The following is a 16,898-nucleotide window of genomic DNA, read 5'->3' as shown; positions in this document are numbered from 1 at the left end:
AAAATTTGCTTCCGCATCTGTTCCTGACACTGACACTGCTGTGACGTAGATTACCATAATAACTCGTATACATATATAAAGGTTTTTTTGAAATAGGGACAGATACAGAAACATAGACATCTGAAACAGTTATCCAATGTATGCATCATAGTGTTTGTCCCCAACAACAACAACAACAACAACAACAACAACACAGATCCAACATCATTAAAATAGGAAAATAAAAAGAATAAGGCAAAGATGAGTCGATAATAATGATCATAGTAATAGTACAGACAAAGTGCAAACTAGCAAAAGCCAATAATAATAATAACACAGACAAAGTGCAGACTAGATAAAAACCAATTAGTAAAAACTAAACATGGGAACACGATTGTTGCTCAACTAGCCACAATTTTGTTTGCTTTTTGAAAGTGACAAGTGCAGGTATACTTTTCAAAGTGTCAGGTAGAGAGTTCCATAGTTGTGGTCTTTTTATTGAAAAGGCAGTAGTCAAAAGATGTTCAACAACCAAAAGCGCAGATTTTAACCATTGAAATACTTTCTATAGTTCAAGACTTACGGTCATTTAAAAACAGCACATCATAATGGCGGCTACAGTTTTGATGTTAAAGGTCTAAAAAAGTAATATAGGATGTCCGGCGGGCCGAATTGAAAATCCTAATGGGTCGCATGTGGCCCACGGGCAGTATTTTGCCCTGGTCTGCTTAAGTGAGATCCATCGATACAGATCACACGTATTAACCACACATTGTGTAATGTATTTATGGTAAGTGCTATTGACAGTGTCAAAATATCAACACAATATCTAAGCTAGTTACTTATTCTCTTTGATCACATACAATTGTTTGAGCAAAATAAAGACAATAGTACACAATAACTAAACTAAACAAAAACTACTATCTACTACTCTTTTAAATCCTTTGGTTGTTGCCCTTAAAGTCCTTCACTGTCAAGGGAATTATTGTCAACGAAAACGACAAGAAAATATTTTGTCTTATCACTGTATCAGGGGTGCCCACACTTTTTCTGCAGGCAGTTACTTTTCAATTGACCAAGTCGAGGGGATCTACCTCATTCATATATATAATATATATTTATTTATTTATGAAAGAGACGTTTTTGTTAACAAGTTAAAAGTGTTTAATGATAATACAAACATGTTTAATACATATAGATTCCTTTCTTTCATGAAGACAAGAATAAAGTTGGTGTATTACCTGATTCTGATGACTTGCATTGATTGGAATCAGACAGTAGTGCTGATAACTTCTACATTTTCAAATGGAGGACAAAAAAAGTCCTCCTTTCTGTCAAATACCACATGAAAGTGGTTGCTTTTTGGCATCTTATTTGTCCAGCTTCCAAAATCGTTTTTATACACTTTACAAGAAATACATTGTCGGAAAACTCCGTAGCCTGCTAGCTTTCTGAGACTCTTATTTTATTAGTGCAGGCAGAACGAACCAGGCCTTTTATTGTGAAGACAGGAACTGTGCAGTCGGTCTTTAGAGTTTTGACGGCAGGTAAGGCGCGAGAGTGTTGAAATAAAAAGTGTTTCTCGCCTTCCAGTCGGTCGTTTTTTCTTAATAATGATCTCGCAGCAGCCAGCGTAATCCCGTGAATGTTTTTTGTTGTTGTTGTCCTGTCCAGCTTCTCAGGTAAATCATATAGTTGATGTAGATGCCCATATCGGCTGTACAAATTTACTTTACAAAAGAGAAGTGTTGGATACTTCTCTTGTTGCCTTATTTGTATTTGACTTTATTAAATGTATTTATATTATCATTTTGTGCAGCCAACCCGGAGCAGGAGGGGATAGAAAGAGAAAAAAAGGAAGACAGAGGGGGAAATTGTGGGGACAAGAGGGGGATAAGACAGAGAGACAACAACAACAGCAAACACAAAAACAACATTAACGGAACAACTTTAGAAAATAGGATATGTACAAATATGATGGTAAAAGTGATAGCAAAGAAGCAGTTAGTGAAATAAATAATAATACAGAAATGACTATGAACATTATTACACTACGAATGGTGCAATACAAATACCAATAGAAATAGCACTATTGATAATGAATAGTAACAATAATTACCTCTATTATCAACAATTCAATTGTTCAAATGCAACAATACATATATGTAATGGCAACTTGAAATACAAAAGAAAGCAGATAAATGGAGGGGAAAAAAGAGAAGCAGACTATATTAACCTTGTAGATTGTTATAGTAAAAATTAGAGTGCTGTGAATGTCAATCAAGTGACGACTTGGTGAAGATTGATGATCGCTAATTTTTAGGTCTATTTTTTTAATGCCTGGCTGGCTATCGACTGACACACCCTCCGCCATCGACCGGTAGCTCGCGATCGACGTAATGGGCCCCCCTGCACTGTATTATCCAACATAATACATCATGGTAATCCTACGTATTGGTATGTCAGACTTAGCCTTGTCTTGGTTTAACTCTTATCTTACTGACAAGATGCAGTGTGTCTCCCATAACAATGTGACCTCGGAGTATGTTAAGGTAACATGCAGAGTTCCCCAGGGTTCGGTTCTTGTCCCTGCACTCTTCAGCATCTACATGTTGCCGCTGGGTGACATCATACGCAAATATGGTGTTAGCTTTCACTGTTATGCTGATGACACCCAACTCTACATGCCCCTAAAGCTGACCAACACTGTAGTCAGCTGGAGGCGTGTCTTGATGAAATTAAACATTGGATGTCCACTAACTTTTTGCAACTCAACGCTAAGAAAACGGAAATGTTGATTATCGGTCCTGCTAGACACCGACATTTATTTAATAATACCACCTTAACATTTGACAACTAAACAATTACACAAGGCGACTCGGTAAAGAATATCTGGGTATTATCTTCGACCCAACTCTCTCGTTTGAGTCACACATTAAAAGTGTTACTAAAACGGCCTTCTTTCATCTTTCACAAATTTGTTCCATTTTGTCCACTCGCGACGCTGAGATCATTATTCATGCATTCGTTACGTCTCGTCTCAATCACGGTAACGTATTATTTTCGCGTCTCCCTATGTCTAGCATTAAAAGATTACAGTTGGTACAAAATGCGGCTGCTAGACTTTTGACAAGAACAAGAAAGTTTGATCATATTACGCCTATACTGGCTCACCTGCACTGGCTTCCTGTGCACTTAAGATGTGACTTTAAGGTTTTACTACTTGCGTATAAAATACTACACGGTCTGGCTCCAGCCTATCTTGCTGATTGTATTGTACCATATGTCCCGGCAAGAAATCTGCGTTCAAAGAACTCCGGCTTATTAGTGATTCCCAGAGCCCAAAAAAAGTCTGCAGGCTTTAGAGTGTTTTCTATTCGGGTTCCAATACCCTGGAATGCCAGGGTATTGGAAGTTAGTTTACATACATTACAGTTAGAGATGCTACCTCAGTAGAAGCATTTAAGTCCCATCTTAAAACTCATTTGTATACTCTAGCCTTTAAATAAACCCCCCTTTTAGACCAGTTGATCTGCCGTTTCTTTTCTGCTCTGCCCCCCTCTCCACGAAGGAAAGGGGGGCATAGATTCGGTGACCACAGATGACCCGCTAGCTGTCCAAAGTCGGGACCCGGGGTGGACCACTCATCTGTGCATCAGTTAGGGACGTCTCTGCGCTGCTGACCTGTCTCCACTCAAGATGATCTCCTGCTGGCCCCACTATGGACTGGACTCTCACACTTTTAACTAGATCCACTATGGACTGGACTCTCACACTATTATGTTAGATCCACTATGGACTGGACTCTCACAATATTATGCTAGATTCACTCAACGTCCATTGCACCGGTCGCCCAGGGGGGGATCCACACATCTGCGGTCCCCTCCAAGGTTTCTCATTGTCATCCCAGTGGGTTGAGTTTTTTCTTGCCCTGATGTGGGATCTGAGCCGAGGATGTCGTTGTGGCTTGTGCAGCCCTTTGAGACACTCGTGATTTAAGGCTACATAAGTAAACTTTGATTGATTGATTGATAATTTGCGAGAATTCTGGTTTACTGGCTCCCACATCTGTATGTTGTGGTCCACAGCAAACCAACAAAGCATAACAAAAGTGTGTTTACCACAATCAGGCATAGATTAATGATATAATGCAAGGGGAAACACTAACGAGTAGCATGACATTACCGGAGTGAAGTTCTGTGACGTCAGGAAGTGTTGTAGCTGTTGCTGCTGCTCCACAAGTAGCTGCTTTTGCTGCTCGGACAGGAGAGAAGATCTGGAAAACAAACATGCATGGACATAAGAAACAAAACAGCCTGTGTCAACGTGTCAGTTTAAAAATAAATTTTTGGTTGAGGTAATACAAATTAGTAAAAAATACGTACGGGCTCGCACTCTTGGGAAGCTGAAAGCTCTGTGCCGTGGACTGGGGGTGGAGTGGAGGCGGCTGGGGTCGTAGAGCAGGGAGTGTGCACTGGGAGGCGCTTTGGACAGCAGACTGGATCACCCCGTTTAAAAGGCTGAGCGCGCCGGTCATACTCAGTTGAGGGCTTCCTACGAGAGACGCCAACAGCCCGCCCGCCAAAGGCTGAGTGGAGCTGCCAGCCTGGCTGATTGTCCCTAAACCGTCGCTCGAAGCTCGTCCGTTCAGCACGGGCTGACTTAAGGAGGCGGGGCTTTGTTGTGGAGGAGGGGTACTCTGGAAGGAGAGGGAGGAGCTACTGCGGGACGGACTACCAGAGTGCAGGTCCTGAGGAGACACAAATATACACTTGAGTTTGTACGTTCGGCATCTGTCGCGCTCCTCGCTAAAACCGAACCCTGTTCACCAAATAGACGACAAGTTCTCACCTCAGAGGAGGTAACGAAGGAAGTGTCGTTAAGGAAACAGGTCTTGGACAGGGCACTGTTACTGGTGATAAGGGGGTCTGAGAAAAGAGAGCGGAAATACAGCAAACTTCAAGGCTCTGAGACCATTCCACAGTATTGAAAAAAGAATGGTCATGCAAAAGTGTTAAGAAGTGCACCATGCAGAAGTAGGCTGGTGAAGAGCAGCAGGGGAACGAACATTAGTTTGTTTGTGAAAGGGTTGTCAAAAGTATTATAACGTTGATACCAAGTCAAACCGACACACAAAAAGAACATTGATACTTGCTTTTTCCAGTGTTGTTTGTGAAAGGGTTGTCAAAAGTATTACTATGTTGATACCAAGTCAAACCAAAACACAAAAAGAACATTAATACTTGCTTTTTCCAGTGTTGTCAGTACAGAATACTGTACTGTACACTTTTTCCTTCGCAAGCCGTGTCAATTCTCGGCAGTGCCAAAGAAAAACGCCTACTGTCTTAAAGACTGATCCAGTGTTTCCATATACCGTATTTTCTGGACTATAAGGCGCACTTAAAATCCTTTTTTTCCCTTAAAACTCGACAGTGCACCTTATAACCCGGTCCGCCTAATGTACGGAACAATTCTGGTTTTGCTTACCGACCTCGAAGCAATTTTATTTGGTACATGGTGTAGTGATAAGTGTGACCAGTAGATGGCAGTCAAACATAAGAGATACTTGTAGACTGCACTATGATGGCAATATGACTCAAGTTAACAACACCAACATTTTATATGTTCCATTGAAAACATAGAACATTAAACATGGCGCTCAAAGATCTATCAAAATGTTTTAGTACGACTTTGGTAAGCTATGAAGTCGCACCGGTTGATGTGCTTATTATTATGGTGTGTGTACAAGGTAAGACATATTATCTGGATCTGCATAAATCCTGAAAAATTGCGCCTTTGTAGTCGATAAGCTTCTTTTTTCCCCTCTATCTTCTTGTTATGGGACATTTATCCTCCGCTGTTGCCATTTGTAATATAAAGTAGAGCAAAGTTCTTACTTATATCTGTCAGTAAACTCGCCATAAAAGCGCTAAAACATACCGGTGTAGTGAGTATACATTATTCACCCAAGGAACTTTAGTTATTAGAGGCTTCCGGTCGGACGATTTTTCACACATGCTCCGTTATTGATTTAAGTAAAGTCTGAATGTCATTAAAACAGTTAGCTCCATCTTTTGACACTTCTTCAACTCCCGTCCTTGCACGCTACACCAAAGATGACGGGGAGAAGACGCTGCCAAAGGTGAGCCACGTAAATAAGACCGCCCACAAAACAGCGCATCTGGAAGCGACTGTCAGAAAGCGGCTTGAAGATGGTCTGTAAAACATAATCTATGCAACATATTGACCAAAGAACTACCATTACATGTTATGTAGACCACAAAGAAGTGTTTTCAATTTAGAAAAAAATTATAATAATATGACTCCTTTAATGCGCCTTATATATGAAAAAAGATAGAAAATAGGCCATTCATCGGCAGTGCGCCTTATAATCCGGTGCGGCTTATGGTCCGGAAAAATACAGTTTTTACTTTTTCATGGAAGCCTGTTACAAATCCGGATTTGGGGCTACTGGTTGGCCCTCGCTCATAAACAAGTAATAATGGACATAATGATAATGCTGTGACAGTGTAGCATAACTATAGGTGTGGCGTAATTCTGCTTCACAACACACCTCATAACTGCCTTGTTTGTCAGAGAATACCACATAGCAGAAATGATCTGTGATGCACTTTAGCCACTTAGTTGCTATATTTAGCAAGTAGCGCTACATATTAAAAGTGAAAGAAACGTGTATTTTGTGTCATGCATGTATATATACGCTAATCAAATACAAGCGGTAATAAAAGTATTCGCCGAGCGAGTGAGAGCGGAAATCCACCACTACAAGCCCAGGCGATGTTCGGGCTGGATAATTATAGCAAAAATAATAATCACGATCATTTTGATTGATATTTAAATCACAATTATTAACTGCTTATTTGCTATCACTTTTACTATCATATTTGTACATGTCGTATTTACTGATGTTGCTCTATTGTTGTTGTTGTTATTGTTGTGTTTGCTGTTGTTGTTTTTGTCTCTCTGTCTTATCCCCCTCTTGTCCCTACAATTTCCCCCTCTGTCTTCCTTTTTTTCTCTTTCTATCCCCTCCTGCTCTGGCCCGGCTGCACCAAATGATAATATAAATACATTTAAAGGCCTACTGAAACCCACTACTACCGACCACGCAGTCTGATAGTTTATATATCAATGATGCAATCTTAACATTGCAACACATGCCAATACGGCCGGGTTAACTATTAAAGTGCAATTTTAAATTTCCCGCTAAACTTCCAGTTGAAAACGTCTATGTATGATGACGTATGCGCGTGACGTCAATAGTTAAACGGAAGTATTCGGACACCATTGAATCCAATACAAAAGCTCGGTTTTCATCTCAAAATTCCACAGTATTCTGGACATTTGTGTTGGTGAATCTTTTGCAATTTGTTTAATGAACAATGGAGACTGCAAAGAAGAAAGTTGTAGGTGGGATCGGTGTATTAGCGGCTGGCTGTAGTAACACAACCAGGAGGACTTCGACTTGGATAGCAGACGCGCTATCCGACGCTAGCCGCCGACCGCACGGATGATCGGGTGAAGTCCTTCGTCCTTCCGTCGATTGCTGGAACGCAGGTGAGCACGGGTGTTGATGAGCAGATGAGGGCTGGCTGGCGTAGGTGGAGCACTAATGTTTTTATCATAGCTCTGTGAGGTCCCGTTGCTAAGTTAGCTTTAATGGCGTCGTTAGCAACAGCATTGTTAAGCTTCGCCAAGCTGGAAAGCATTAACCGTGTATTTATAGGTCCATGGTTTAATAGTATTGTTGATTTTCTGTCTATCCTTCCAGTCAGGGGTTTATTTCTTTTGCTTCTATCTGCATTTAAGCACGCTGCTATCACGTTAGCTCCGTAGCTAAAGTGCTTCGCCAATGTATTGTCGTGGAGATAAAAGTCACTGTGAATGTCCATTTTGCGTTCTCGACTCTCATTTTCAAGAGGATATAGTATCCGAGGTGGTTTAAAATACAAATCCGTGATCCACAATAGAAAAAGGAGAGAGTGTGGAATCCAATGAACCCTTGTACCTAAGTTACGGTCAGAGCGAAAAAAGATGCGTCCTGCACTGCACTCTAGTCCTTCACTCTCACGTTCCTCATCCACGAATCTTTCATCCTGGCTCAAATTAATGGGGTAATTGTCGCTTTCTCGGTCCGAATCGCTCTCGCTGCTGGTGTAAACAATGGGGAAATGTGAGGAGCCTTTCAACTTGTGACGTCACGCTAGGGGGCGGCGTGGCGAAGTTGGTAGAGTGGCCGTGCCAGCAATCGGAGGGTTGCTGGTTACTGGGGTTCAATCCCCACCTTCTACCATCCAAGTCACGTCCGTTGTGTCCTTGAGCAAGACACTTCACCCTTGCTCCTGATGGCTGCTGGTTAGCGCCTTGCATGGCAGCTCCCGCCATCAGTGTGTGAATGTGTGTATGAATGGGTGAATGTGGAAATACTGTTAAAGCGCTTTGAGTACCTTGAAGGTAGAAAAGCGCTATATAAGTATAACCCATTTATCATTTATCATTTACTTCCGGTACAGGCAAGCCTTTTTTTATCAGCGACCAAAAGTTGCGAACTTTATCGTCGATGTTCTCGACTAAATCCTTTCAGCAAAAATATGGCAATATCGCGAAATGATCAAGTATGACACATAGAATGGATCTGCTATCCCTGTTTAAATAAAACAAAATCATTTCAGTAGGCCTTTAATAAAGTCAAATACAAATAAGGCAACAAGAGAAGTATCCTACACTTCTCTTTTGTAAAGTAAATCTGAACAGCCGATATGGGCATCTACATCTACTATATGATTTGCCTGAGAAGCTGGACAGGACAAAAAAATTAAAAATAAAAAATAAAAATAAATAAATCACAATTATTAACACGATTATTCGTCAATTTAAAAACATCCATCCATCCATCCATTTCCTACCGCTTATTCCCTTCGGGGTCACGGGGGGCGCTGGAGCCTAAACATGATTACATGTAATACTGTACCACCATTGTTGCATGTGAAACAATTGTCCATCCATCCATACATTTTCTACCGCTTGTCCCTTTTGGGGTGGCGGAGGGTGCTGGAGCCTATCTCAGCTGCATTCGGGCAGGAGGCGGGGTACACCCTGGACAAGTCGCCACCTCATCACAGGTCCAACACAGATAGACAGACAACATTCACACTCACATTCACACACTAGGGCCAATTTAGTGTTGCCAATCAACCTATTCCCAGGTGCATGTCTTTGGAGGTGGGAGGAAGCCGGAGTACCCAGGAGGAAACCCACGCAGTCACGGGGAAAACATGCAAACTCCACACAGAAAGATCCCGAGCGCAGGATCGAACCCAGGACTACTCAGGACCTTTGTATTGTGAGGCACATGCACTAACCCCTGTTCCACCATACTGCCCGTGAAACAATTGTATTGTTGATAATAGAGGTAATTAAAAGTGCTATCTCTGTTGGTATTTTTACTGCTCCATTTGTAGTGCAATAATTTACTTTTAACTTTAACTTTTTAACTTAATAATGTTCATTGTAATTTTTGTGTTATTAATATTTACTTCATTAACTGCTTCTTTGCTATCACTTTTCATATCATATTTGCTGATGCTGTTCTGTTGTTGTGGTTGTTATTGTTTTGTCTTTGTCTTATCCCCCTCTTGTCCCCGCAATTTCCCCCTCTGTCTTCCTTTTTTTTTCTTATTTCTATCCCGTCCTGCTCCGGTCTGGCTGCGCCAAACAATAATATAAATCCATTTAATAACTTCAAATACAAATAAGGCAACAAGAGAAGTATCCCACTCTGCTTTTGTCAAGTAAACTGTACAGCAAATATGGGCATCTACATCAACGATATGATTTGCCTGAGGAGCTGGACATGACAAAATACTGTATTTTTCGGACTATAAATCGCTCAGGAGTATAAGTCGCACCAGCCGAAAATGCATAATAAAGAAGGAAAAAAATATATATAAGTCGCACTGGAGTATAAGTCACAATTTTGGGGGAAATTTATTTGATAAAACCCAACACCAAGAATATACATTTGAAAGGCAATTTAAAGGCCTACTGAAAGCCACTACTACCGACCACGCAGTCTGATAGTTTATATATCAATGATGAAATCTTAACATTGCAACACATGCCAATACGGCCGGGTTAACTTATAAAGTGACATTTAAAACTTCCCGGGAAATATCCGGCTGAAACATCGCGGTATGATGACGTATGCGCGTGACGAAGTCCGAGTAACGGAAGTTATGGTACCCCGTAGAATCCTATACAAAAAGCTCTGTTTTCATTTCATAATTCCACAGTATTCTGGACATCTTTTGCAATTTTTTTAATGAACAATGAAGGCTGCAAAGAAGACAGTTGTAGGTGGGATCAGTGTATTAGCAGCGGACTACAGCAACAAAACCAGGAGGACTTTGTTGGAGCGCTAGCCGCGCTAGCCGCCGACCTCACCTTGACTTCCTACGTCTACGGGCCGCCAAACGCATCGGGTGAAGTCCTTCGTCCTTCTGCTGATCGCTGGAACGCAGGTGAGCACGGGTGTTGATGAACAAATGAGGGCTGGCTGGCGTAGGTGGAGAGCTAATGTTTTTAGCATAGCTCTGTGCAGTCCGGTTGCTAAGTTAGCTTCAATGGCGTCGTTAGCACAGCATTGTTAACCTTCGCCAGCCTGGAAAGCATTAACCGTGTATTTACATGTCCACGGTTTAATAGTATTGTTGATTTTCTATCTATCCTTCCAGTCAGGGGTTTATTTATTTTGTTTCTATATGCAGTTAAAGCAAGATGCTATCACGTTAGCTCGTAGCTAAAGCATTTCGCCGATGTATTGTCGTGGAGATAAAAGGCACTGAATGTCCATTTCGCGTTCTCGACTCTCATTTTCAAGAGGATATAGTATCCAAGGTGGTTTAAAATACAAATCTGTGATCTACAATAGAAAAAGGAGAGTGTGGAATCCAATGAGCCAGCTTGTACCTAAGTTACGGTCAGAGCGAAAAAAGATACGTCCATCGCTGCCTCTCAAGTCATTCACTGTAACGTTCCTCATCTATGAATCTTTCATCCTCGCTCAAATTAATGGGGTAATCATCACTTTCTCGGTCCGAATCTCTCTCGCTCCATTGTAAACAACGGGGAATTGTGAGGAATCCTAGCTCCTGTGACGTCACGCTACTTCCGGTACAGGCAAGGCTTTTTTTTATCAGCGAGCAAAAGTTGCGAACTTTATCGTCGATTTTCTCTACTAAATCCTTTCAGCAAAAATATGGCAATATCGCGAAATGATCAAGTATGACACATAGAATGGATCTGCTATTCCCGTTTAAATAAAAAAAAATCATTTCAGTAGGCCTTTAAAATAGATAAAGAATAGTGAACAACAGGCTGAATAAGTGTACGTTATATGACGCATAAATAACCAACTCAGAACGTGCCTGGTATGTTAACGTAACATATTATGGTAAGAGTCATTCAAATAACTATAACATATAGAACATGCTATACGTTTACCAAACAATCTGTCACTCCTAATAGCTAAATCCGATGAAATCTTATACGTCTAGTCTCTTACGTGAATGAGCTAAATAATATTTGATATTTTACGGTAATGTGTTAATAATTTCACACATAAGTCGCTCCTGAGTATAAGTCGGCCAAACTATGAAAAAAACTGCGACTTATAGTCCGAAAAATACGGTATGTATAAAAAATAAAATAAATATTGTACCATTAAAACTAATCTTTAAATACAATAAATTAGAAACCAATAAACAACATGTAAAATAACAATAGTAACAGCAATAAATTAAAACAACATCTGCGGAGACAATTTACCCCCCCAAAATGTTCCTTCTCTTCACAAATACAGCAATTCAGTCATATTTGTATCAATTTCTGTGATATTTTGCGTTTAACAGCAAATTGTGATTTAATGGCCAACTATGTGACTCCGTCCGCCGTTTCGTCAACACAGAAATGCCTTACTTTTTTTTTGTGGAGTTGAGTGAATATTGATTAGGCATACTAACGCTTTGTCAAATAAAAATGAAGAACTATGGTGAGATCCCAAACTTCTAGGAGATGTGGTCTTTTTTCACTCATTTATCTGTTTTTTTCCATACAAGCTCAGGAATTTGCATGCACTTTGCACGGCCCATTAATAAATATATTTCGATTATAATATTTTCATGATTTTGGGAAGCTATATTGGAAATCGAAATCAAAATTTGATCGATTGTCCAAACCTGTCTAAGCAGTGTGTATTACCACAACGTGCAGAAATTCCATGATCAATTCCATTAGTTCTAAGAAAACACAGCGTAGAGACACCCTACTGTTGTTTGGCAACACTTTAAATACCACTGCTTTACCTATTTCATTAGGAAGGCAAAGTGAGGCCTGGGGGCCATATACTGAACGCAGCTCTTTTTGTATGGGCCGGTGGCACATTGAGGAAATAAAATAACAAATTACAAACAGAAAAAGTAGAGCAAAAAAGCAGAACGTAATAATAAAAGGCCGAAACGTTTATATTATTAACAAGTAAAACAGACAGACTTTGTCTTTGAATATTGTTTTTATTAGCCTAATTCATTACAAATGACATTACGTCACACCATATTCAAAGAATATTGAGAAAAATATTGTTTGCTTTATACACTCAAAGTTTCCATGTCACTGCTGTTGTTTTTTGGAATGTAGAATAGTTAACTACTGTTATTTATTATCATATTTATAAGCACAGTATTGTTTTTTTTGATATACTGGGAAGTTATAGAACACTGCTGTTCTTTTTTAAATGGGTACCGGTAGTTACCTCTTGGCAGCTGATACTGCAATTTATATTATGTTCAAAACAATATTGAAGCACAGTGATTTTAAATACCTGACACTTTAACACATGTTTCAGTAAAGTGTATATAGTGAATTTGAGAACATAGGTTTATTTTTATTTTTTTATTGTGGTATCAAATTAGTATTGAGAATCGTTGAAATTCCTAGGCATCAATATCATATTAACTACTGAAATTATAGTATCGCGACAACCGTACTTTGTAGTATGTTGGTCATTTAACTGAGTTGGCCCACATACTCGGGAATAAACATAATTGATTAATGCGTGATAAAATCAACCGTGAAATATTTATTTTAAATAAGCAAAGTGTCCAACATATTGAGATCTGCTTGCATATTTAGCAAATAGAATTTAAAAGATGAATTTGAAGTAGCTTGAACACTGGAAATTGTGTCACTTGTCCCTGCTTTCTAATATTTATTATGAAGTGTAATCTCTTACAAATTATTATTATTTTTTTACATATTTGTGTTACTCTTTATTCCAATTATACCTACATTTATAAAAACAACAGACAACAGTTTAGGTCAAATTCACACTTTTGTTGTGTGTTCTGTGTTTTCATTCGGTCCTGTTACCATAACACAGTGATTCTCAAACTGTGGTACAGGTACTACTAGTAGTACGCGGCCTCCATCTAGTGGTATGCCAAAGAATAACTTAACTAAGTGATTAGTGTTTCATTTTCCAATATTCAAACACAGTGTTACTGTTTAAGCTGTGTGTAATGTAACAGTGGCTAAGATATTAAATATATGTGTAAAAGAAAACCTCTGCCTTGTTTTTAATGAATACTGGGACCTACTACGCAATTGTATTTTCATGTTGGTCATTATGATGGTACTCGGTGAGCCAAATGTTTTCCGAGGTGGTACTTGGTGAAAAACATTTGGGAACCACTGCCCTAAAACATTATCGCAGGTCACATGGTCCACAGGAAGTTGGATCATTCAGGCTTTTTCCACATATTTGATGATAATTCAACTAACGGAACACTCAGCACAGTCCTTTAACCCATTTTTATTTTTTAAATAAAATAGTTTGTTAGATCACTGTAATGTGTTTAATGTCAAACATGCTACGTTTCATCTACAAAACCCAAAACCAGTGAATTTGGCACGTTGTGTAATTCTTAAATAAAAACAGAATACATGCAGAATGATATGCAAATCCTTTTCAACTTATATTCAATTGAATAGACTGCAAAGACAAGATATTTAATGTTCGAACTGAGAAACTTAATTTTTTTTTGCAAATAATCATTAACTTAGAATTTAATGGCAGCAACACATTGCAAAAAAGTTGGCACAGTGGCATTTTTACTACTGTGTTAAATGGCCTTTCCTTTTAACAACACTCAGTAAACGTTTGGGAACTGAGGAGACCAATTTTTGAACTTTTCAGATGGAATTCTTTCCCATTCTTGCTTGATGTACAGCTTAAGTTGTTCAACAGTCCGGGGTGTCTGTTGTGGTATTTTAGGCTTCTTATTGCGCCACACATTTTCAATGGGAGACAAGTCTGGACTACAGGCAGGCCAGTCTAGTACCAGCACTCTTTTACTATGAAGCCATGCTGTTGTAACACGTGGCTTGGCATTGGCTTGCTGAAATAAGCAGGGGCGTCCATGATAACGTTGCTTGGATGGCAACCTATGTTGCTCCAAAACCTGTATGTACTTTTCAGCATTAGTGGTGCCTTCACAGATGTGTAAGTTACCCATGCCTTGGGCACAAATACAACCCAATACCATCACAGATGCTGGCTTTTGAACTTTGCGGCAAAAACAATTTGAAATGTGGACTCGTCAGACCACAGAACACTTTTCCACTTTGTATCAGTCCATCTTAGATGAGCTCGTGCCCAGCAAAGCCGGCAGCGTTTCTGGGTGTTGTTGATAAATGGCTTTGGCTTTGCATAGTAGAGCTTTAACTTGTACTTACAGATGTAGCAACAAACTGTAGTTACTGACAGTGGTTTTCTGAAGTGTTCCTGAGCCCTTGTGGTGATATCTTTTACACACTGATGTCGCTTTTTGATGCAGCACCGCCTGAGGGATTCAAGGTCCGTAATATCATCACTTACGTGCAGTGATTTCTCCAGATTCTCTGAAACGTTTGATGATATTACGGACCGTAGATGGTGAAATCCCTAAATTCCTTGCAATAGCTTGTTGAGAAATGTTGTTCTTAAACTGTTTGACAATTTGCTCACGCATTTGTTCACAAAGTGGTGACTCTTGCCCCATCCTTGTTTGTGAATGACTGAGCATTTCATAGAGGTGTCATAACGTGGATTTTTACGCAGCTTACTGCAAGAATTGTTTTCCCGGGATGCAAACAGACTTGACCGGACAAGGCTTGCAGGTAAAAACATTGACTATAAAGTACTACAAAAACAGAAAACAACCCCAAGTCGAGCGTGCCTAACGCACGTGAAAGCTAAGGCAAAAATCTTAGGACATGAAACATGAAACTAAAAAACTCACTAAACTGTGGCTTGAATAAACAAAACTTACGAGGCACGGCATGAAGCGAACAATCGCATGAAAACAAGCATGAATCTGTGGCATGAAACGAGCATGAAAGAATCGATACAGAGCAAGAACAGAGTAAACACAGAGAAATGTCGCCAGGCCGACCAACTGGCAAAACAGGCTTAAATAATAGTCTCTGATTAAAACAGGTGCATGAGTCAGACACATGAGACAGGTGAAACTAAACAGTCGTCATGGAAACTAAAACAAACAAGGGTGCACAAAAACAGGAACTATGGAGTCCAAAAGTAACAGAACACAACTAAACAAAACATGATCTAGACCACAGATCATGACAGGAAGCTGCTTTTATACCCAATCATGGCACCCACCTGTTCCCAATTAGCCTGTTCACCTGTGAGATGTTCCAAATAAGTGTTTGATGAGCATTCCTCAACTTTCTCAGTCTTTTTTGCCACTTGTGCCAGCTTTGTTGAAACATGTTGCAGGCATCAAATTCCAAATGAGCTAATATTTGCCAAAAAAAATGTTTTCCAGTTCTAACGTTAAGTATCTTGTCTTTGCAGTCGATTCAATTGAATATAGGTTGAAAAGGATTTGCAAATCATTGTATTTTGTTTTTATTTACGATTTACGCAACGTGCCAACTTCACTGGTTTTGGGGTTTGTATTTGCTAATTATATGCCAAAAACTCATTTTCTGTCCTGTCACTCAATTTAGCAACCTTACAAAAATGAAATAAAGTTACCTGAGATGGTTCAATACACATTTTGAGTAGTTCAATATGTTCATCACCAGATTTAAAGTTGAAAAAGACAGAACTTTAAGTTTAAGTTTACAACAAGCAAATGGCACATACTTGTTGACTAGATCATGTCATAATAAAGGTAGTACACATGAAGAATCTGACCTGGACTGGAGGACAGGAAGTTGACCTGGGAAGCGGCGTGCAAAGAGGCTTGGACAGAAAGACCATGAGGGAAAGGTACGGCCAACTCTGTGTTGAGCAGCTGCATCCGCTCCCTCTTGGCTGTCAGACTGAGAATCTGGTCTTGGAGGCGCTGGTTCTCTTGTTGCAGCGAATGAAGAGACTGCAGCATCTCGACGACTTGTGGAGAGAAGAGACCAACACTTTTTATATCACTTATAAGTTACAACTTCGCTGCCATTGTTTGACACAAAGATGAAGCAAACCACCTCTGGAGGCTCGCTACTAGGGATAGAAACATTGTTTATGATTCCGATTGCATTTTCAATTCAGTTCACATCTTTATCGATTTGGATATAAGGATAGCAAACAAGGTGATTTGCATCAACTGTGTTTAGTTTAGAAAAAACAAGAGTATACCAACACAAGAGTGAGGCCTTAAGAGACCCGCAGCCTCGATGGGGTGCCCAAAAAAAATATTTTGTCTCGAAAATAACTCTAATGTGTATGCGATTGGTGTGGTGGTTGTCCGTCTGTCTGTGTTGGATGGATGAATGGATATTAAAGGCCTACTGAAAGCCACTACTACCGACCACGCAGTCTGATAGTTTATATATCAATGATG

The 16,898-nt window shown here is 39.8% G+C and overlaps 1 protein-coding gene across 2 annotated transcripts in view; it reads right to left on the bottom strand.

The window, feature by feature from the left end:
* Positions 1 to 16,898, bottom strand: part of LOC133634121 (protein AF-17-like) — an 85,131-nt gene that overhangs the window by 9,373 nt on the left and 58,860 nt on the right. For both annotated transcript variants that reach the window (XM_062027146.1, XM_062027147.1), the window contains exons 15-18: positions 16,256 to 16,453; positions 4,831 to 4,907; positions 4,365 to 4,729; positions 4,165 to 4,255 (exon numbers count right to left, since the gene is read on the bottom strand). In XM_062027146.1, coding sequence (XP_061883130.1) covers positions 4,165 to 4,255; positions 4,365 to 4,729; positions 4,831 to 4,907; positions 16,256 to 16,453 — 731 coding nt within the window. The remainder of the gene's footprint in view (positions 1 to 4,164; positions 4,256 to 4,364; positions 4,730 to 4,830; positions 4,908 to 16,255; positions 16,454 to 16,898) is intronic.

The sequence above is a fragment of the Entelurus aequoreus genome, linkage group LG18 (genome assembly GCF_033978785.1).
Source record: "Entelurus aequoreus isolate RoL-2023_Sb linkage group LG18, RoL_Eaeq_v1.1, whole genome shotgun sequence".
Taxonomy (NCBI): Eukaryota; Metazoa; Chordata; class Actinopteri; order Syngnathiformes; family Syngnathidae; genus Entelurus; species Entelurus aequoreus.
This window is presented reverse-complemented; position numbering and strand designations above follow the sequence as displayed.